Source organism: Anser cygnoides, chromosome 10 (assembly GCF_040182565.1).
Source record: "Anser cygnoides isolate HZ-2024a breed goose chromosome 10, Taihu_goose_T2T_genome, whole genome shotgun sequence".
In the NCBI taxonomy this organism is placed as follows: Eukaryota; Metazoa; Chordata; class Aves; order Anseriformes; family Anatidae; genus Anser; species Anser cygnoides.
In genome coordinates this window covers 9,934,177-9,957,343 of record NC_089882.1, presented here as the reverse complement: position 1 = coordinate 9,957,343, position 23,167 = coordinate 9,934,177, and the positions used below count along the sequence as shown (strand labels likewise).

Below are 23,167 nucleotides of genomic sequence, written 5' to 3'. Positions count from 1 at the left end.
AGTCAGGGACGTTTATTATCCTCTCCCCACTCTGCCATAAAGGACTGCCATGAAGAGAAACAAATACAAGATAATGAAGCTCTTTACAGGATCCAAAAAAACAAATCCAAAATAATTTTGTATCTCTTGAAAAAAATTGGAAGTGTCTAGACAGAAGAAAGACAGAATTGGTCTCGAATGTATTAATTCCAATAAGAAGCTGAACCCCTTAATTAAGGGGAAGAGATTGAAGCCTGCTCCTCCTCAGAAGACTTTCCCCAGCATTACCTCACGCTCCCTGCGACTCTGGCATCCTTTATCCCGCCTGCAATATTTATAACCGAGAGCAGGGGACTGAGATCTGGGTCGCAGACAGCCTGGGCAGCCTCGGCCAGAGCTGCTGGCAATGCAAGGTGCCCCAGCCCAGTGCCCCTGGGGAACTGGGTCTCACCGGGGGAAAAGAAGAGAGGAATGGGAGAGGTTTTCATCAGTCTGGGAACTCTGCAACCAGAGCAGAACTGAGGCGGTGGAGATTTGGGATGCTCTCTGCTTTGAGAAGTGACAGACATAGGAACCAAGATGCCGGCCTGCAGGCCCTCTCTGCTTCCCCTCTCCCCTAAAAAAGAAAGTTTGCATAAGACATTCACCCTCAGGGCAGCTGGGCGTGGAACACTAGTAAGGTTATTGCAGGCTGCAATAACGTGTTTCTGTCCTTTAGGCGGGGGATGTGACGGCGTAAAGGCAAGCGAGGCACAACAAAATGGCGCCCCTCGGCACCTGCTCGACCAGACACAGAGCTAAGGGAATGAAACTCTCCCATCTCAACAATTCTACGGGATTTCAGGAAAGAAAACTTTATAAAGACTCTCTGAAATAGCTACAGAAAACCCCAAGCAGCCAACCAAGAGAAAAACACAAGAGAAAGAAGCTCACTTGGGTAGCCAGAATAGAACTGACAGTGCACAAAAATCCTACTGTGAACCCAAACACTTTTCTCCTTGATAGACCTTGGGGAAGTTCCCTCAAAAACCACCAGGTCAGACCCAGAGTTTCCAGTTTATAACAGCAGTATTTTCCAGCAGCAACTGCCTCAGGAACTGCCCCTTCCATTCCCACCCAGCCTGGGGGAGGACCTTACCTGACAAGCGTTGTAGAGCAGCTGATGCTCGAACTTCTTGATCCCCAGAATGTTCTGGAACATCTCGTAGAGCTGCTCCTTGCTGAGGATGAGTTCGGAGGCCGCGCTCGCTGTCATCCTGGCCTGCTGCTTGCGGGGATCCTCCTCGCCACGGTAAATGGCGTCAAACTTGGCCATCCAGGAGCTCAGGACCGTCTCCTTGCTGAGGCCGTCGATTTCGGGCAGGCTGCGCACTCTCTTCTCGATGTGCTTCTTGAAGACCTCTCGGGAGTCGTTCGCTGAGCACCCTCCGCTCTGCACCATCCTTGCAACGCGGTCGCTTTTCAAGAACACCTGCGACAAAAGGGTGACTTAAAATGGTGTCACTTAAAAAAAAACAGATCTCCCTCCTCACTCCAGAAGCAGCACAAACGGGGTTTCACTGCCGGGAAGGCCACAACCTCATCGCCAGTGCGCCTTCCCAGTCAGCAACCAGATGTTGCCAGGCTGACAGAGGTTTCATCTGCACTTTGGGAAGCGTAATGAAATCAGGTGAAGCTTCTGCTTTGTGTCTGCTAAAATGGACACGCTGTGATGCAATTAAGACTTCGCACAACGTTACGGTCACACTTTGCCAGATACATAAATGCCCTTTGGGAAAGCAGGATTATATTTTGTTCTATCAAATGTTTTAATAAGAAAGTTACTGCATAACAGCATCCACCTGGCCAAATGCTGCCTTGTCAGAAGGAGCCCTGTCATCCTACTCAAGCTAACAGCATTGCATTGATCCACGTAGCCAGGCACTGGAGGAACCTCTGACATAAGGACCAGACTTCTATTTAACTGCTAAACTGGAGGAGATCTTTGCAGGCTGCCTGGTTGTTACAAGATGAGAGGAATAAATTTATTAGTCTAATGCCAATGTTACCTTCAGTTAAATAACACATGTCCCAAAACTTCTCTCGTTCCCTGGTCTTTCCAAGACAGGCAATCAGCACTGGAAGAGCACCAACAAACCCACAGAAGGAGAGGGATGAACTGCCCGGTCTCTGCACGCTGCAGGTGAACATCAAGACAATTCGGATCATTACAAGGCACACAGCATGTGGCACAGCCACAGGTGGAGGAGGCCAAATCCATCCCAGCGCTGCTGAAGCAGCACAGGATGGGTCAGGGCAGCTGCGGGCTCCCTGGGGAGGCTGTGCAGAGGGAACAGCCTGCGAGGCAAAGGATGCTGACAGCAGGAGGGAGGGAGAAGGCATTCGATGGAGGTGCTCTTTCTGCTGCGAGAACAGCAGAAGGGTAGAGACATAAAAGGGCCCTGCAGAGCAGGTGATCCCACGGGAACAAGAGAGAGCCAAAGGATGAGAGAGGGACAGGGGGATATTGTGTTGGCTCTCCTCTCCCAAGCCCTGAACAGAGAAGAGCAATCAATGCCTAGCAAGAAGCGCTGTTTTATTAATGATGCTGAGAGCTGATGAATGCGGCCGGCTGGAAGAAGCTGTGCCAGCACAGGGATGGATCTGTCGGCTCTCAATAATTAAAGAGCTCAAGGATGACCCCTTAGGGTCATGGTAGATTTTTACACCACTCAACAACATGGCACTCCATGTTCCCAGATGCTTTCTGGGAACTCATCTAAGACCAACAATCCTACGTTTACCCCTTGATAGCAGACTTAACAGGGGAACGTGGCCATGCAAACATGTTCAGGGCAAGAGCGTCAAACACATCCCTGACCTAGCACATCATCTTTGCCTCTTTCTCCAACAACAACAACAAAAAAATCCCTAGGCAATATTTGAAGAGAAGAGATCCTATTCTGCATTGATATCCTGAACAGAGATGTTCAGTTTCAGCTGAGAAAAAAAACAAAACGAAAACCAAGTTCTAGTATTTTCCAAGCCCAAGGCTCATCACGCAGCTGTAAGTCTGTATCTAAATGCAGATTTCCAGATAGTGTCAATCCAAGGGACAGGTACTTGCACAGAGCCCTGAGACTTGCAGGAGTTAAGATGAAGCAGGATCTGCTCTGACTGCACCATGGCTTGATCAAAGATGGGCACCTCCGCACGCAAGGGAAGGAGGGCACCATCAGGAAACGCTGCTCCTGCATCCAGAGAGGGCAAAGGCTTTCTGCTGCCAGGCTTTCCTCGTGCCACCACAGATGGTGCTGAGGAAGACATATGCAGCCATGTTACAACTGCACGGAAGCTGGAAGTAAACTGTTGTAAATGAAAGGAAACTGACAGCTAAAAAGAAGTAAAAGAAAGTTGCACTAAGGGACAGAGTGATGCATCATGCTTTCTGCGGCCTGCATTAAGTAGGACAATGCCTGTGAAGTGTCCTGTTGAGCTGAAAATGGACAGTTTGCAGACATCTAGTTCTGATCAGCTGTTCTTTTTGTTTGATTACTTGATGTAATTACATAGCATACGACTTCTGGAGCTGGTCAGGACATGCTTTTAGCCAGAGCCACCAGGGAAATGGAACGTATTTTGTCTGTTTTTAAGCAGTTTCATTTTCCTGCCCAATAATCTTATCTAAACAGATTATGCTGCTCTTATATCCTAAAGTGCAGCTCACGCCATCTTCAAAACTTTCTCTAAGAGCATCTGCTCAGCGAAGCCGTGATAAACTGATGATCCCTTGGCAATTTCTTTTCTGATAAGAGATGTAAATTACTCACAGCTTCCTTCCTGTACAGAGAATGATGGAGCAGTAACTATTAGGCCAGTTTAATAGAGTTAATCCTGGGATAATTTGTGCTTTCCTAAGACAGAAGCAGCTGTTACCATTTTTCTGTTGTTGTTTTAGAGAGTTAAAATTCTCTTCAGTTTCAGTATCTGATTTTGGTCCTCTCTTAGATCCCACTTCCACGGAAATATTTTATGTAGACAATTCAAAATCTTCACCTTTTATGACAGAATAGCTCTAGGGAGAAAGAAAAATGGTTTGCAGAAAGGCTAGCAAAAAAAATAAGCGGCGCTTCTCATACAAATTACAAGCACTGATTTCCTTCAAAAACAGAAGCTCTTTCCTTCTGAGAAAAGATATGAAAAGCAGCATTAAGGGCTGCACACAAAGAGGTGAAAAAAGAAAGACATACATAATTATTCTTTTGCACAATTATGAAGGATGTTTCACATTATTTAGTACCATCTAGTTTTTGTAGATGTACATTCCTCTTTCTCCCCCTTTGCTTTAGAGCACTTGTACGTGCATGCAAAGACTTACCAAAAAGAAAAGACTTGCTGAAAATCCCAAAATCTATTAGACACAACACAAAAGCTTCAGCAAGAACTGAATACGCTGCCCATTTTTAATTGGTGTTTTTCACAGAGAGCACACGACATTTATTTCATATTGCGCTATCTTTCCTGTTTTTAAGTAGGCTGTTTAAAACATCAGGAAGGTATTTTTCAGCTTAAAAGAAGGACGATCTTCTCCATAATCAAGCTATGGGATACAACACGGAGAATGGGGTTGCCACTGTTGCCTTATGGATGACGCATCTCCAAATGCTGAACCTTACAAACCTTGTGATGTATCAGACATCAAACAGGAGAAGCCTTGCACTTGCCTTTTATGTGTGCTTTGTTGACAAAGAATCCATTAGTTCAACATTTGACCCAGTCTGTGCGTAGAGGCGAGACCAGTGATTCACATGAATAGTGAAATCATCTCTCCTTACCTCATAGTAGCTCTGGACAGCGTTTATAAATGCTTCATCTGCCACAATCTGGGTTTCTCCGTTGAGAAAGGCCTGGAAACGATCTTTGATTGTCTGGAGCTGCTGCTTACTTATCTGCAAAACATGCCAAAAGGACAAAATTAGTCGAGAAAGGTTTATGTATGAGGAAAGAACAAATGAGTTCTTCTACAATATCTTATCAGCATGTTTATGATGTGCATTTTTGCTCTCCTTTGAGGACAGCAGCAATAGGTGAGGAATAACCCATGCGTCCATACACACGTGTACTCTTCATCCTGTTCATTTAAGAATCATGAGCACCAAAATCGTCCCGAACATCATTTCTTAACAACTCTGCCACCACAAAATGCATGCAAGACTTCTACTACTTCAGGTTCTCTAAAGTCAAAAGCAGACCATTGTGTGTGTGCTTGGAAAAGCATAAATATTTCAGTGCAGTATTTTCCCCAGTTACCATCTCCTCCCCTTTCAGAAGATGAGGTTTAATATTTGACCTGGAAGCCCTGCGATTTGGCTGCAAAAGACAGCAGTCATCAGCACTCTGGGGTCCCGGCCTTTACTCTTGTTTTTTTTTGTTTGCTCATTTCTATTGGCTTGTCACGTAGGAAACCCCATTCAAAACCAACGGTTAAAGAATTTAATGCCATTTAATGCCAATTCAAGGGCAAGCCTGTTCTTATCCAAGCAAGGACTTTCTTTGCTGTGTCTTTGCTGCTCAGAACAGTTTCTGTCCAGCACGCAGCTGGTACAACTTACAAGACAGTTCTAATTTTGGCACAACGACACCAACAGAAGGTTTACAGAGGTTTTTTTCCAGCCTTGTAAGATAACATGCTATTATTTTGCCAATTTATCTGTCGGTTTAAAAACAGATACGGCTTTAAAAAAAAAAGAAAAAAAAAAAAGCCTTTTCAGCTTGTTGCACAGACAAAGCCACAGCAGGTATGTAAGCCACGTACCAGCATTCCCAGTATAACATCTTAAGATGCAGCTAACGCTCATGCTGAAGGGCTGCAGGGATTTAGCTGTAGTTGCATCAGGTTTACTACATGGCTACTTCAGGTTTGACAATAAGAATTAATTTAGACAGAAGAGAAGGAACCAAACAAGATGTATATGTGACAACTTCAAACTGAAAGGAAAAAGAGAGCAGCTGAAGTCAGAACAATTATTTACTAATGACCAAAAGGTCTAGAAAAGGGTAAAAGGAGTGTTTTTTTCCTCAGTTGCATGCCAGCAGAAGAAACAAGCCCATTAAAATGAAAGAAAAAAAAATAATAATGGCTTTAAGCGTCCAAATGGCTTTGAATAAAGTATTAAAAACTACAGAGCTCTAAATGACTAAAGCATAATGAAGCCTGGTAAACACCGCTAGTGATGAAAAGCAGGAGAGGGACCACTTGGCAAATGCAACGATAAATATCACTAGATCTAGATGATGCGCCATGCGGGGCATTTAGGGACCGTGGCAACGAACACCACGAATGCTGATAATTAATTCTGCAACACCACACTGAGGAGGGTTAGTGAGCAATGGCAATTTGATGCGATAATCTGGGATTAGTTTATGCTGGCGCTTATGGAGAGGTGTTCATCAAAGTGACATACATAAAGCAAGACTCGCTATGCTTTGCAGCAGAAAACACGGAACAGCCTTTGCTGCCCTGTAGGAGCTGGAACTAAGGGTCGTTCCTTCCCACAAAACAGCAGCCCAGGAACTGGGACACCTGGACTTCATAGGGTCTGACACACGCAACAAGGCTCAGCAGCACTAGGGCTTGGGCAAGCATCATCCCTCTGAACCAACCCACCTCGGTCTTGGTCACGGTCTGCAACAAGCCCTGCAGAAAAGCACTGCCAAAAGCCTCCGGCTTTAAGGCTGGCAGGATTTAATTTTTGTATATAAGAACATACCTGCCATGTCAGGCACCTAAAACTCTTTGTGGTGTTTGCCAGGAGCATGATAGACACCACGAGCTCTTGAGCAATGCACACTGCGTCAGATGTAAAACAGGCTCCAAACCCATCTGAGCTGATGGAATTGAAAAGAAAATCGGGCCAGCAATAAGACAAGCCACAAACAATGTAGTGATCAAGTGGGAGATACCTGTGGGAAGGAGTTAGGTCTGTTTTTATTAAGCATTTAATTATCTGGAAGAGGAGAAAATCAGAATGTTAATTAAATGTATTGACGATATTGCATTAGCGACTGTTGTGAATGTCAAGCAGAAAGGATGAAAGAAGAGAGGCCATAAGAAACTAAGAAAAATAGGAAAAACTGCAGGTAACATTGAAGTCGGTGTGTTGAGGCACAAGGGAAGACATTCTAAGAGCAAAGATTTCCTGAGCTAAGGCTTCTCATAAGAGAATTTTTGACGACATGCATGACATTTTTATTATTTTTTCCAGGTTATTTCTCAGGACAACCTCCACAAGACCTTGGGTGTTCAGTTTCCATAATAATACGCAGCAGCAATACTTTCTGCTCCTTCCTCAGTATTGAATGGGCTACCTTCAAAACAAATGATGCTTCTTGAAATTCCTAGAAGCTCCCAATACTCATCTCGCACATGAACTCCCGGGGGTGTGGAAATGAATCACCGGGTTTTTCTCTATCAGAGTGTCATTTGCCTCCTCCTCATCCCAAGCTCTAGGCAGATATTTTCCACATCCGTGGCAAAGAAAACCCTCTCTGATCACACCTTGCATGCAGCATGGACCGGTCCATGGCTAACGGGACCCTCGGATGTCCACCCCCGCCAGACTCTGAAACAGCACTCGTATATCGATCTATGTCCACGTCACTGTTAGGGATGTTAGCGAGAAAGTCAATTTCAGCCAGAATTAAATTGCTCTCATGCTAAATTTAGTTTCTGCAGCACTTTCTGTTGCAGGAAGTCAGCACAGGAGTGGATGGGGGTAAGACCTGCAGGAAAATGAGCCCCGTCTGACATGTTCCACATTCAATTTTCTGCCCACGCTCCTCAAATCCTCCTGCGTGGGCTGGCAGGTTCTCTGTGCAAGAGTTGGTGGAAACCCTTGAACAGCCCTCCGGAGGTGCCACACGCCAGTGCCCCCTGCCTGGACCATGCACCTGGTGCTGGGGGAGCTGCTCCACGGCTGGAGGCTCCCCTGTACGGGCACAGCCCCAGCACCACATCTCAAAGCCATCGAGCAGGGCCTTTAGGCACAAGCTGTGCCACCAGCCCATCTGCAGGCTTACAAAGGCACGTCCCTTGAACACTCACCTTGAGGCTTAAGTGCTTTTCAGAAGGGTATTATTTTAATTCTTACTATTAGAGGCCAACGTCCAGTTAGAAATCCATACAAATGAAGCCAACAGCTTCCACAGATCCAGTAAGACCACAAAGGGGCCAGTACAAACCCCTCCTCACCTGGTTACCTTCCGTAGCATGCTTGCAAATAGCAGAAAGGAACAGAACAACATCCCCATCGAAGCACAACAATACAACATCACAGCCACCTGTACCACCTGAGCCACGAGGTCAAACGCTGCTTGGCTGTAGCCTCAACACGTGCAGGGCAGAGCCTCCCTGCAGCCGAAGCAAATACAAACCCACGTGCCTTCACCCAGGAGAGACAGAGCCAGCAGCAAGCAGGAGCACCGTAGTGGCCAGCAGAGATTTATTCTAATCGCCCTCCCTCTCTTTTCCAGCCCTTGCTGCTTTCCCCACACACTTGCAGTGTGTGACAGCCATCGAAGAAGAAATATCAGTCATTTCTGCTCTTGTCAGAAGTTGCAGGATGCCCTGCTTGCATACATTGACTCTGGACCCAGGCGAACTCTCCCAGGTTACTGCTGCGGCGTGTTTATGCAGTACAGGATCTCACAGCCCTCACCTGTCTAAAGCACACAAGTACTTAGGTTGCCAGCCACACACGTGCATATTAAAAATGCAACGAGTTGAGCCAGTGACGGTACACTACTGGTATTGCGATCCGGCAGGGCACCCACGGAGCTCTGGCATCAGCAGGCAATTGCAGGGTTTTTACAAAAACGCTCAGCAGAGATGTGCCCTGTAACAGCATCTGTTCTTGGGAAGAGCTCATCAAACACTAGATGACCTGGGCACCCAAATGCTTCCTACCTTCTTGGTCTGGCTTTAAAGAAAGAGACACCGTGTGCCCAGCACAACCTGGTGACCTCAGACACGGGGAGGAACAAATCTGGCACATGCCGTGTCCCTACCGTGGTCTCAAGCAAATCATGGAGACAACTTCTTGAGTTTACTTGGTGCAGACCTCAGCAAATGGCACACCAGCCTCCTCAGGGCAAGCGACGAGCAGCAGCTTGCTTTCTACGTGTTATTTTTGCACATACTCCATCTGACTGAGAGCTGAGCACAAACCTGAACGCGGGGAGCCAGGGCACCTTCTCCCGAGCTGTTCCAGCCAGCGAACAGCTGGCATTCAGCGCCGCACGTTGTCTCCAGCCTCCTTCGCCTACACTGTGGGAGCGCAAGCGTTGCAAAGAGGAGCTGTTTGCAACAGAAAAGTTCCCTGACAAGGAAGTTGCACATGGCAACATGCCTCGCGAATGCATACCCTCTCCAAAAGGCTTTGCTGTTTGAGCGCACACGAATGGCGCGCAGCGGGTACAGCTCACCAAAGGTCTACGACACACAATAACACGTTACACCTGGATTTTGGTTTCGTACCTCACACTGTGTCAAGGATGGGTTTGAATCAGTCTGAGAGTTGCACGCCTTTGCGCTTTGAAAAGGCTCTGCACTACAACAAGTTCTGCAGATTTTCAGTTTTTTTTAAGTGGATTTTCAAACCTGCACGTGCGCAGAAACAGTGACTTGCACTCATGGGACAGTTGTCTTGCCAGGCTTTGCATGATAAACATCAACAGTATAAAGCATCCAAGAACCACAGCCAGCACGCCTTGAAAACTAATGTAAAGGAGAGTGTAATAAGGATTCGTAAAAATTCACCAGAACTGTACGCCGTGAGCTAGGCACCTACCCGATGAACTCGATGGCTTTGTACAAGCGCCTCTGAAACGAGTGTGCCACTGCCCCTGCTGCTGCCCTGTTGCACAGCAAGGAGCCACCAGCTCGCCACAGCACACGGCTTCAACACCGGCGGGGGTAAGCATCAAACCACACAGTATAACTCCTCGCTAATGTCGGTGAAGTGAGATCTGGCCAGTCCAAATCACCCCGAGGACTCGAACCAGCCCCTGTGGACCTGGGAGTTCCGGCATTTACCCGCAGGGTTTTACAGCCCGGAGCCTGGGAGCCCTGTGCGCTGCAAGCAGTGTCGGGGTTGGCATCGCCCGCACCTCACGAGAAGCAGCTCGGCTGAAGACTGCAGGTAATTCCCACTGGAAGCATCTCTGCCTTTTGTCTCAGAGAGATCAGCTTGCAGCACACGACCAAGAGCAGCATAAAACCCCTTCTCCTCAGGACGCCTGCTGTTTGGGTACCACTGCAAGGAGGAATAGTTAGCTGCTCGGCGTGCTGTTGTTCCGGGTTTGGTTTTGTAACATCTAATAAATATTTTATTACTCCTCAGCACCAGGTAATTTAGGAAAGAGCTAAAGCAAGCTTTTGAATGAGCATCCCTCAGCATTGCTGTTTCCACAGTCAGAAAAGTGGCCATGGCATCAACTCCAGGCAGGGAAGGAACGTGCTGCGGGGAACCTGTTTGGGGACAGCCCTGTCCTTCTCACAGGGCATCCCCTGAAGGGGCCAGACCAGCCACTTACCTGGCTGAACAGAAGGAAGATGCTCAAGAACACATCTGCCACCTCTCTTTTATCACATTTAGACATGCCACTAAATCTCCAAACGCCTCCACTGACACGTTGCCTCCAGCCTCTCCACCTGCACTGCACCGATAGTGCCAGCACATCCACACAGCCCAGGAGAGCAGAGTCTGAGCCTTGCTTCTGCGCCCCTCTCCTCCTCAGAAGGCCCTTCCGACATGCTATATTGTCATTTCAGTTCTGATCCCTCTAGAATTAGTTCGCTATTAGGAGCAACACATTCTCTGAATGATTTCTGCTTGCACGCCGATGAGGAGAAGCATCACTCCGAGCTGTAGGTGCTTTACAATTTTGCCAAGCTTTGCACAGTCGACTCCGAATCCCACCGGCACCCCAAAAGGCACCCAGGGGCCCAGCAATGGGCACGACAACGCAGGAACAACCCCAGCAGGCTGCTCTGCGGCAGGAAGCCGCAGCACGTTCTCCTGGCACCGGTGCTGCTCCCCCTCCGACGGGAGAGGGGACCCCAGGGGGGTGACTCACGTCCCCAGCATTTGTCTCCTTAATTGCAAACCCTCCTGGGCAGCCGCGGCTGCTCCGCAAACTGCTGAACGTCGCCGGCTTTCTGCCGGCACCGTAAGCGAGCAGTTTGGCGGTCTCGGGGAACTGCTTCCAGCTGCCCAACGATGTATTTTCCCGTTGTTTCAGAGAAGTTTAATATTTGTTACCGGAGAGCTCGTTGTGCTTTGCCTCCTGACAGCCACAATACATCTTCCCAGGGACGCCAGGCTGGCACGTCCTCTTCCCTTGCAGGCTGGCTGTGCGTGGAGCACCGTGCATATGCCTGGCTGGCTGTACAACTCCCTGCTCACGGTCGATTGATTTATTGGCTCCCCAACACCGTGGTGTAGAGGGGTTCTGGAGCACCGTTCCCAGGTGACACCCACTCACTTCTCCAGGCCCTTTCCCTTCTCTGAGATGAGTGCCTGGAGCCGGCTGTGGGGCAGGGGTGCTACGGGAGGGAACTGCATCAGTCCGCTCCCCTCGGCGCCCACGCGATGCCGCTCATTGCATCGCGAACAGCCCAAAACATTCCTCCGCAGGGGCATGAATGCTCACATTTGCAAGTGCCTTCTCCAGTCGCTCCGATATGCCTCCAGGAGCATCCCAGGAGACCACTTTGGCCTCTCAGCAAGCTGTAGGTGGGCAGCCCTTCGTCTCCAGAGCAGAGAGGGCTCACCCAGCTGGTGCATCCTTTCTTGTCACAGCCTTGGAGGCACAGGAGCAGGCAGGACCCCGGGAGGCTACCGCGTGTTTGTGTCCCCTCCTGCCCCAGGAACCCACCCTGGGTCCATCCGTGCTGCCTGCCCCCTCTCCATCCCTCCAGATGGATACACCAGCCAGAGACTGCAGCAACCCCTCACTTAGGCAGCCCAGCAATATAAATATCTTTCTTCCCAGCCCAACCATAAACGTTCGCTTCAGCAACTCGACTGCAGGGGTGAGAAAATCCACCAGCTGCCCCACGGAGCGCCCACCCAGCCGCTGCCCTAGCACAGCATCTCCTTTGATCCTTGCCCTGAACCTCTCACCGCCTCCTATTACAGGCAAAGTCCGTCGGCTTTTCAGCACAAGCAAAGAGCTAAATGATTTCTGCCCTTGCTGGAACATTTCTTTTTTGAAGAGGTATTGCTGGGTAAGCAGCGGGCAGGCAGGAGACCCGTCCCTTCGGCTGGGCCGGCTGCAGACGGAGCCCCCAGAGCCAGCAGCGCACGGCCCCTTTCCATCACACCAGACTATGCCCAGCAGCAGTGCCCCCCCTGCGCGGGGCAGCCACGGCTTACAGCGGCTTATCAGAGGAGATAAAGCACGGGCTCTGAGCAGCTCTCTGAAACATATGGACACTTTTTCATTCTCTCAAAGCCATTTCTTTTCTGTGATTCCCCGTGCCAGCTAGGCATGCTCCTCAGGCCCGTATGAATGGCATACAACATTATTACAGCTGCTCCTACTTCCTGAGGCGCAACGATGTGCAATGCTGTAAGGGGAAGGCAAAGCTGGGATTTGGGGCTTGCCCCGCTGACCTTCTCCCTGATGCTTTCCATGCTACGCCTTCCATCCGCAGCCTGCCGCCACAGGGAAGGCTGGACGTAGACAGGCCACAAGATGCCTGCAGCCCCTTGCCACCGCCTGCTTTGGTTCCTACCTCTGTTTCCACCAGGTGTGCCCATCCAACACTCACAGCAAACCCTGAGACGACCCCCTAAGGGCTCCCTTTTCCATTAAGACTCATTGGGAAAAGCAGTTCTGGCAGCCTCAGGAGCTCCTGCCTCCAAGTCTCCTTCCCCTGCTGCCACCTCCGCCTCTGGCCTGCTGTGCTGGTGCCTCCTCTGCGCCCGGTGTGCGAGCAACCCCGAGCTGGAGCCATGCAGAGCACGGCGAACCTGGATCCTCTCCCAGTCGGACCGTATTTTACCTCAGCAAGCCATCAGCAGAGTGAGCCTGCGGCGGATCCAGCAGACCACACTAGCCCCACTGGGTATTTTCCTTTATACGATCAAACAGGTACGTGCCCCTGTTTTTCACTGATTAAGAAAAATATGACTTTGATCTCAGAAGAATTGAGAAGCCAGCGCAAAATACAAGCAAGAAATAGCAAAGATAAAGCACTCGGCAGTGACTGAGCAGAGGCTGAGGAGAGGTTGCTGCTCCGGGGAGCCTCTGTGGCGACTCCTGCTGCGACAGGGCCTCGCCTGGTGAGCTCCGCGGGGTGAAACGCATCGTCCCGGGGTCGGTCCTCAGCAGAAAGCCCGGCTTCATCCTGCTGGTGGTAAAAACGTAGCTGCTCTGTTAATAAATCAGGAAAAATAACAGAAATACAGCTGGCAAATAAAACCGGGAGGCAAAGAGAACAGAGGCTATCTGGGATGGGCGGAGAGACGTGCAAAGGCTTCCCACGCTGGTCCCTCTGGGTGACCTAAAGGCAGAAGGCAAATCCCTTTATTCCTGTGAGGTCTCTTCCAGGTTGGACCCTGCAGCTGGCTTCTCTCCTCCCCTCTCCTGCCCCAAGTCCTTCCTCGCTCCCTCCCAAATCCCATTCAGTCTGGTTTACCCCAAGTTTTAAGGGATGTTTATGCAGCATCCTCTGGAGAATCCTACCAGCAAGGACCTTGGTCAGAGGTGCCAGGCAAGTCATGCTTGCTTTGGCTGCTGTAGGAGCTCTCCACAAAGGCAGAGCTGCCTTAGCCTGCCCTTTTACTCCTACAGCACAGAGTCTGGCAGGCGTGGCCCACTGCTGCTCCGAGACCTCAGCAAAACAAAACACCTTAGATCAGGAAGGGAGGATCTTTGCTCTCCTCTGGAGCCTTCCAGGCAGCTTTGCCAAGTAACATTTTCATTCCTTCTCTTTATCCTCTGGATGTAGAGCAGTACACTGTCTTCTGCAGCTTATGAGCGCTGACACGACACAGCTCCCGAGACAGCACATTGCATTTCGTGCCTAGAGACCACGGCGTGCTGCACGGCCAACGGGGACGGTGTGGAGCTGGAGAACATCACGGAGAACATCACGGTCACCTCCCCTCAGCTACCCGTGCTGCATCCCTTGAAAAAATCCGGGACAGGCTGAGCTACAGAGCTGCTGGCATTTATACTTCCTTCTGAATACTCTGAGGACAACTTGCAGAACTTGGATGCTTTACAGCCTTATCGACAAAGAAAGTGAAACAAGTCAGTTTGGATGGATGCTGCACTTCATTGCCCAATGGTCGCACAATCCTAGCACTGATTCGCTGAGAAAGGCATTTCATCCCTCAGTTCCATCACTTGCAATAGATAGATTCTGTATTTATTTTAAAGAGTGTTGTGCAAAATAACCTACGAGCTCTACAAAGGTACTCACAAATGATGCCCAGGTGCCCAGTGAGAAGAATTGTGTAAAAGTGAATGGTTTTACTCAGCTGATGAACGTGGCCGGAGTCCCTTGGCCCAGGGACACCCTTGCAGCCCCTCCTGATGGGTAACTAACACGGGACCGTCTCTTCCCCCATCTGGGCGGTGTTATATGGGCAGCACAGCGCGCAGGAGATCAGTAACCTGTACTGCTGCAGACACCACCCTGAGCACCTCACTTCTTGGACTGCTTTAGTGACTATTCAAGGTTTGATACAACCGATGTTTGGACTGAAGGCCACCAGCAGATCCAGGACAGCTCAGTACCCATAAATTACAGGAGCTTCCCAAAAACGGGGGGAAGGATGGGATGGGAACACAGCCTGGCCCGTGCTGGCAGGTCCCTCAGAGCGAGCAGCATCCCAGGACTCAGGCGAGTCCTTGCTCTCCAACAGCCCAACTGTGTCTTTTGTGCCTTGTCTCCCATTTGTGAAAGGGGAACAGCAGCACTTCACTTTCCTCCAGAAGTGGCTACACCTGTGAGGAGACTGAGAGCCTCTCGCAGACTAGGTATGGCTATGCAAGAAGAAAAGCCAGCTACTTTTAGAGAGACGCTTTCAAATCACTATTTGAACTATTTTCGTCTCAATGTTCCCACTCCAGGCAGACCTTCCGTACCGCAGAAGCTAATCATCCTTCCTGGTTAATGTATACAGCAGCTCACGCTGACTTGAAAACGTTAAACAACGTGAGCTAAAGGTTTCCTACTGGCACTTCAGATCCGCAAACAAAAAACACAGTCTTGTCCCTTAAAAAAAATAAAATGTCCGTCCACCATCACTAGAGTTATTTTCGTACCATTTTCATCATTAGGCTCTGACTCCTCCGTGCCACGAGCTATTTTAAACCTACTTCTCGCTGAGCAGAAGAGACGGACAAATGAATGGAGGCTGAAGGACTCCTGGCGTGTCCCAGCCTCTGTGGAAGTGCCGTTTGCAGCCCGGCACAGCTAGCAGGGGAGGCGATGCCTTTGATGCGACTGAACAATACAGCAAGAAACGGCGAGAAGCTTCCAGGCACACAAGGCAGAAGTGCCGAGAGCCGCCTGCGCTCTCACGGAGAGGTGGGGAAACTGTCAACCCCCAGATCAGAGCGCTGCCACCTACAGCAGCGTGGGACAGAGGTGGAAGGGGAAGCCCAGGCAGGACTGCCCAAGGCTTCTTTCCCAAAGGCAGCCAGTTTTCAAAGCACATCATCAAGAGATCTGACCTACTACACGCTGGGGCTCCGGCTAAGTACAACTTGTTGTGCTTGAAATTTTCCCTTATTCCGTGCATGTGCTGTGATTTCCTGGAAGCGAACACAAAGAAAGAAAACATCCCCGGTTTTATGAAAAACTACGAGCCAAACAACATCTCTGATCCAGTAAAAGAGAACTTGTCTCCTTCAGACAACACTTGAAAAAGGTTCAATCAATCACTCAAGCCAGAACAGAACTTGTTTCTAGATGAAAAAAGAGAAAAGGTGTGAAACTGGAGCGTACCTCCTCCTCCTCCTCACATTTCCTGCTAAAGTGAGTAATCTCAGACTTTACAAGGGCATGTTGTTTGGAGCTGGAAGAAAAAGTTTGGTAAAAGGTAGTTTGTTCTGAGGCAGCAAGCTGCTGCTAGAAAACAGAGCACTTCAGCTTCGCGTCCTCACCACTGTGCAAAAACATGGGGCACGGGAACGTGCATTTGCATGGCTGCTGCTGTGCGCCCAAACAGCTGAGCAAATGTCTGCGCCTCCAAAGACATCAGGATACATTATTTGTAATAATGATCACTTCCACTGGGAAGATTTATTATTATAATTGTTAATTACTTTTAGGAAAGGCACTGTTAAAATTATCCACTTTTTCCAAGCCCTGCTCTTTGGCACAGTTTATAAGAGGAGGCTGGGAAATGAAAGGAACAAGTTTTGTTCCTCTTCCCAGAGATGGGGCAAGACTCCCATGGGGATATACCCCCACGCCTGGTTTACCTCAAACAAGTTCCCAGCTTTCCAGGCTCAGAGCACGCTCACCCAAGATGGGAGGCTGGAGGAAGCAGTGGCTGCTCCTCAGTTTTGTGCTGTAAATAAGAACAAAACATAGTTATGGCAAATGGCACTGCGGTACACGCAAAGCGTGCGTGCAGCTCATGTGGGGCGCTTGCAAAGAGGGCAATTAGCTGCCTGCATGCAATCAGGCGTGGAGCTCAGTAATGGTCTTTAAGATAAGAGAAAGGCCATTTGCTGGCTGACTGGCTTTGCAGCAACGGTCTGAGCCCTGCTTGAACCGCCCCTGGGGGCATCTGGCAAGGATGAGAGGGACATCACAGCTCCCCGAGTGAACATCCCTCTTCCTTTGGTGCCTCTAGCTGGCACGCTGGCTTCCTTCTGCCTTTCACCTCCTGCCCAGCCCAGTCAGAGCTAAGTAACACCCCTCAGCGCTGCTTTCCGTGACCCAGAACCAGAAATCCAGCCTCATGTGGCAAGACCCAGCTGCAAAAATACTTCACGCTGGCCCCGTGGCACAAAGACCTACACGAGTAAATGCATCCTAACCTGGTCCGGTGCAATCAGCCTCCACCATCCATAGCTCGGCCTGGAGACAAACAATCCTGGTAAGCTGGAAGTCGAAAACCACAAACTGAGCCTTTTGGGGTGACTTTGGTGGCGTGCAGTGCCTTTTCAGGCCAAAGGTGAGATACTAGTTGGAAAACCCCAGCTCTCCCAACAAACCCAGCAAAAAGCAAGTTTGGTGTAATTATTATTCATTAAGTACCTTAAGTACGGCAATTTTCAGCCTAGCAGTTGTTCATAAAGATCCTTTACAAAAACACAGCTAGGCATTAAAGACTTTCAGTTAAGGCAACAAAAGCTGTTTTAAGGATTCCTCTGCAGTGGAGTATAATGAGGGTCATCTAAAAACGAGAAGAGACTCCTTTTTCTTCTTTGGGCTTGAGGTGGGGTATTTCTAAGGGCTTTGAGCTCTCGTCACCTCTCCTGGGAGGTTACTGTCCCCTGCTACCACCTCGTTGCTGGCTGGAAGAGCCCAGGAGGAGGGATGAGGGCGGGTTGCACGCGGAGCTGACGGAGCACAGCCCTAGGGGGCTGGAGGAAGAAGTGCCTGTTGTTACATCTGGTAACCAGCGTGTCTGCATTGCCAGAGCACGAGCTGAAACCCCCACAAAAAGCAACAGAGCTGCTGCGGGTTTGAAGCATATAATTTCAGAGGAGTGATGGTAGGAGCAGAAAGCACGTGGGCATAGAGAAGGAGGTAGAAAACAAAATCGGATTATTTTTCGCGAAAGGCAGCTGTGCTAGAATTTGCCTACGGCGTTCTCCATCCTCGAGCTGCCCTTCTGTTCCCAAGTTCCCTGCAAGAGGTGTTGGAAACCGTAAGAGTGAAAATCATGACAAAGGGGAAAAACAAAGCCTAAAAAATGAACACAGCGCATCCAATTGCTGCTCTCTCGCTTTCCTCCTCGCAGCAAGCACAAGGAAGGGCTATGCCTTGGAAGCAGGCTGCGGCAGGTCCCCGAGCACGGTGGCAGCTCCTGGGACAGGCCCGTGTGTGCCGTGACCCCACCGCCAACAGAACAGCTCCCACGTGTGTGTGCGCGTGGTTCCCAGCAGCTCAGCTCACCTCACCTCACTCTGTGCCTGAGCACTCCTAATAGAAGGCTCAGCCCACGCCGAACAATTAGAGATAACTGTTACCTGTGGAAGCTGGGAGGGAAAACACTAATCTTAAACGCTGCTCAGATGACTGAGCTGCGAGTGGGGCCGTTCACCCGAGAGCGCCCTTTCCGGACGAGCCGGGAGCCCGGCTGCGGGCGCTGAGCGCCGCGGTGCGCAGCCGGCATCGCCTGTGCCATATTGCAGGAGTGGCCCACACAGGCGCCGCGGGAGGAGGCGGCGCTGATTGACGGCTGTCTCCAAGGGAAATGCCTCCTCGGCCAGCTCGGGTGGCGGTGCCAGGCTCCCCTGGCAGCTGGCAGAGGACCCAGCACGGCCGCGGCTGAGCGGTTCGGGCACGGAGCGGCACGGCGGGGCCGTGCCTCTGTCCCCGCGGCCAGCCCCGCTTTGCTGCTCAGCCCCTCCTCACCTGCAGCCCCAAACCTCGGGGAACGGCACAAGATGGCGAGGCGAGTGGGCAAGCATCCTGCCCACGCTGACAGGGGAAGGACATGCTGGTGCGAAACTTTGGTTCCACCTCCGAGTTGTTCCCTACCAGCCTTCAGCGCCTGGCTCGACACGCGCGGGAGAGGGAAAGCTGCCGGCTCCAGCCCAAACCCCGGCTGCAGGCTGTCTGCAGGGAGAAAGGCAGGGCGGGTGGCGGTGAAGGCACCTGGGATCCTCAGTCCCACTGCCAGTGGGGATGCGAACCCCAGTCCTGGTGCGGAGACTTGTTCCTTCGCTGGGGAAAAAGCCAAAATCTTTGCTGGCCAGACCGAGATGCAGAGCTCCTGGGCACGCTTCACTTTCAGTCTCCTGAACCTTGCCATTTCACTTCTCTCCTCCATGCTATCCTCCAGGGCATGCCTAAGCTCCTCCGAAATTTAGGGGGCAGAGAGAATTTCTCACTTCCTCTTCTACACTATGACCATTTCTTTTCAAGCCATGTACTACTTCATTAAGCTTTGTGATTGATTTCTACGAGTTTTCACAGAAATGTGATTTTAATGAGCAAAACTGATCTCAACTCATCCAGATACACCTGGGAACCAAAGAAACTGAAATGGCATCAGGAAAATAAAACCCAAACCAAACGATGTGAGATCAGAAAGCCTGCAACGTGGCAAAGGCATCTATCAGCTAACAGATCTACGCAGAAAATGCAGGAGAGAATGAAGACATTTATCTTGAGCAAGCCAGAGTCTGCGAGGAGTCAGTGGGAGCAAGGCACAACAATCCAACAGAAATAAGACCTTCCTTCCCTTATTCTTGGTGCCTGCAGAACAAGGATCGGCCCCTACCTCGCTCTTCAATTCCATGGGCTCTTCCTGAGACTGGGAATAGCAGAACACTAAGGCAGCACAGTAGGCACGGCGTGACAGCGAGACCCCTGGCAGTAAAACCTCGGTGTGATGCCCGAGGAATTACCTCTGTGCCACCACGCCTGCAGGTCCTGCAGCCTCAAGAGCAGGGGGTGTCGTGCTGCCGGTGCCAGAACGGGATCTCCATTAGTGTTAATGGGAACTACTGACAGCAGCGGCAGCCGAGAAGCCAAAAAGCCTCCCATCTCGATGATCGCCTTTGATAACGGCAGGACCGCGTTCAGTCGGGCGCAGCAGCTGTGCTATGCAAAACGCTGGCTGCTATGGGGTGAGAGGCACCCGGGGCTCCCGGGGAGCTCAGCAGGCTCCGAAGAAGGGCTGGGATGGGTGGTCGGAGCCACAGCAGTAAAAATGGCCAGTGAAATAACAGCCACAGCGTCAGCAGAAGGAAAAGCCCAGCATTATAACCCTAACTTAAGTCATTTGGCCCTCCTGATCTTACAAATAGATGCTCAAAAGCAGGGTCCCCACCCATAGCAGCGTGATTGTACAAGCTACAATCCACCCTTTTTGCCCACAGAGGGAAAGTAGCAGGCACGTCTCAACCTTGTGTCTGCTCTTCTCCGTGTGGAAAGAGACCAGGGTGGTGGTGAGACCACTGCTGTGGCCTTTGGCACACACAGGAGCTGGTTGAGAGCACGGAGTAAAGAGTAGGGTTTGCAGGGGACAAGGGGAATGTCTTGGGTTTGCTACTGAAGCTGTAGGTTAAGGCTCCACCTCTGAAGCACTCATGCATCTTGTTGACCCTTGCCATTTCTGGGATTTATTTCCTTCCAGCATTCATCCCAGCTGCCCTTTCTAATTTAAAAGGTTATAAAACAGTGCTCGAGAGGAGGCCGGTCTCTTCGAGCCACCTTCCCTCAGCAACAGCAGGGGGGAGCAGGAGGGGTTCACTGCACACAGACTGGGGATGGACACCAAGACTGGCCGGCATGCACGAAAGCAGCGTGGGCAGCTACAGCACCTTCTCCACGTCACACGTTTTGGGGCATCAGCTGATCGTGATCAGCGTCAGGGAGAATTTTCTATCCTTCAGATACAACACAGGGTGACTTCCCAGCTCTGCAGTGAAAACATTTCCTTCTCCAGGGCTAGACTCCTCACAGCCATGGGCTTCTGTAGATTTCAAGCATCCTTAAAGAACAGGCTGCTCTTCATGCAGCACTGCCTTTCTCTGACACACGCTGCCAGCCTCTCCATCTTCTTAAACCTCACCAGGCTGGTCTCATAAAAAAGTTCACTTGTCAGCTTTCTGCAGATGGTGCCTTTATCAGAGGAATAATTTGGGGCGTGCAAAAGCCTAGATAAAATTCAGCCCTAAGATATAAACACAGCCTTCATTCTTTGCAGAAAGAGCCAGGTACAAAACAACAGTCCTACAAGAGTGGATAAACCAGGTGTCAAAGTTATTTTCTTAAAAAGAGTTCAGCAAGCGGGTGTTGAGCCTGCCGTGGCTGTTTATCGGGTGTGCCACACGAGGCGAGTCGCTGGCACGTCCTCGGCCCGTGCAATTTGCAGCAAATACCAGGTCCTGCAGCAGGCCCCTGCCAGCTGCGAGCATCTCCTCACCACCCCCAGCACTCATTTCTCATCAGACAGCAGCAGATCATTTCATCCTGCTACCTGTGCCTTCGAAATTCAGGCTGGAGGAAAAACAGGTGAAACAGCATCACGTCACTTCAGCAGCTGGCGGAGCTGACTGCATGCAGCTCTGCCTCAGCTCAGACAAAGCAGCAGACCTTTCATCAATCTCAGGAGCCCTGGGCTAGAAAAACTTTCTCAATCCCAATTCATTTGGTACTAGGAGACAGCGCGGAGACCACTTGCACGACGCAAAGCACCACCGAATGCTCCCTGCAGCTCCCTCCCTTTCCAACACCCCTGCCTCCTCCTAGGCCAGCTCTCGGGTTTGCTCCTTGAAACCGTTTGATTTTGCTGTCGATAACGGGACTGTCACAGCTTCAATGACCAAAAAGCAAGCCCCCCAACCACAACACCCCACCAGCTCATGCCCCAGGGTGCTCATAGCTCAGGTAATTTCCCAGTAAAGTCTGTGGGAGCCCAGCATCACGCAGCCCCTGCACAAGCACTGTCCTCGCCCACTGCGCAATATCTTTTACTACACACTTAACCCGGCTGCCTTTTTTACTGCCTTTTTTTTTTCCCCTCTCTCTCCTCCTAGAAAGGAGCTAATTAGAGTGGAAAAGGCTCTCTGTGACTCTCACGCGCACGACTTCTGCACTTCAGAGATTTTTATTTGTGTTATGCGGCTGCCACGCACACGCAGCATGTGGAATTACAGAGCCCACAACCCAATCAAACCCCATTAACAGCGCCAGGTAGTTAAATCATGCTGTGATAAGCAAGGAAAATGACTGCGTGTAGGCATGGCAAATTCTCCCTCGTACCTCGGTCAGAGTGGCATCTAGTACCAATTATCGGGTTGGCGCAAACTCCCCATTAGTAAGGGTAATGGTTTAACTTCACACTCGGAGCGCGTAGCTGGGGATGCATTAAGTCATTTGCACAGCGTTACTCAGCTGTCAGGAGGGGGGAATACAAGCTGAACACAACCAAACGCAGCTGTGCTGTGTCGTAAGGGGGAAAAAACTAAAAAGCAGAAGCATCAGATAGATGGGTAGACAGGGGAGCAGGCAGAGGGGCCGCTGCCCGCCCCGGGGCAGGGAAGGGGCTCTGGGATGGGGAGCGGGAGCAGCACGAGAAATGTGGGCACTGGGAAGGGCTGGGAAGCTGTAGAAGATGGGGGAGCCTGAGAACACCCCCAGAAGTCCTCCAAGAACAGGGAAATCTGCTGTAAAGAAGAGAATAATGTATTCCCCATGTCCACAACAAGAAATTAAAGATGTCCATTAGAGCAAAGAAGCCGGGAGTAACCTGGGTGCCCCCCAGTCCTGTGCTGAGGACGATGATCAGGCAGCTGCTGCTCCCTCCAGCCCTGCTTTTGTAGGGCTCCTACTCTGGACCCCAGGCCAGCCACATCAGGGCAGCTCAGGGCACGCTCTCGGCTCCAAAACTGCTTCCTTCTCCAGGTGTCCGAGCAGAGCTCCTGCTCCAAGCGAGCCGACAACTTCACTGCCTTGCAAGGGGCTGCCCTGCCAGCACGCTCCTTGGGCAGGCAGGAAGCCAGTGCCACGGTGAGCTCGTGCTGCAGATGTTCCTGCTTTTAAAAAGCCCAGCACATGGGAAAACGCTGTCCAATACTGAATTATTTTGCATTCCCGGTCCTGTGACATATTGCGAACTGCCCAGCAGACCTGTAGCCTGGTGACGATGTTGTGACATTGGCTGATATCACAAGGTCAGCCGCGGCGTGCAGCCAGCACCACTTCTCCGACCGAGGCCACGCTGCAGCCGGGCGCTGCGCTGCAGCAGTCCCCGCGAGAGGCACAGACTGTATTTATTCTGGTACATTTCAGTGGGAAGCTTTAATCTGCGTAATCGCCTCAGAGAAGATTTCATTCAGCGAGGGGAAAGCAATTACCATTTCATCTGCAACCGGTTGCCTTCCCGGGGTCTCCATCCGTCAGAGCTGGAGGGTCCGGGCAGCCCCCGTGCACCTGCCTGGACATTTCTGCGAGACGGGTTCGTGCCTCTGCCAAACGCATCTGCAGATGCTCGAG

General features: G+C 50.7%; 1 protein-coding gene across 7 annotated transcripts in view; it reads right to left on the bottom strand.

Annotated features, from left to right (window-relative positions):
• Positions 1–23,167, bottom strand: part of CADPS (calcium dependent secretion activator) — a 203,506-nt gene that overhangs the window by 161,951 nt on the left and 18,388 nt on the right. For all 7 annotated transcript variants that reach the window (XM_067003206.1, XM_067003209.1, XM_048069814.2 and 4 more), the window contains exons 2-3: positions 4,794–4,907; positions 1,118–1,450 (exon numbers count right to left, since the gene is read on the bottom strand). In XM_067003206.1, coding sequence (XP_066859307.1) covers positions 1,118–1,450; positions 4,794–4,907 — 447 coding nt within the window. The remainder of the gene's footprint in view (positions 1–1,117; positions 1,451–4,793; positions 4,908–23,167) is intronic.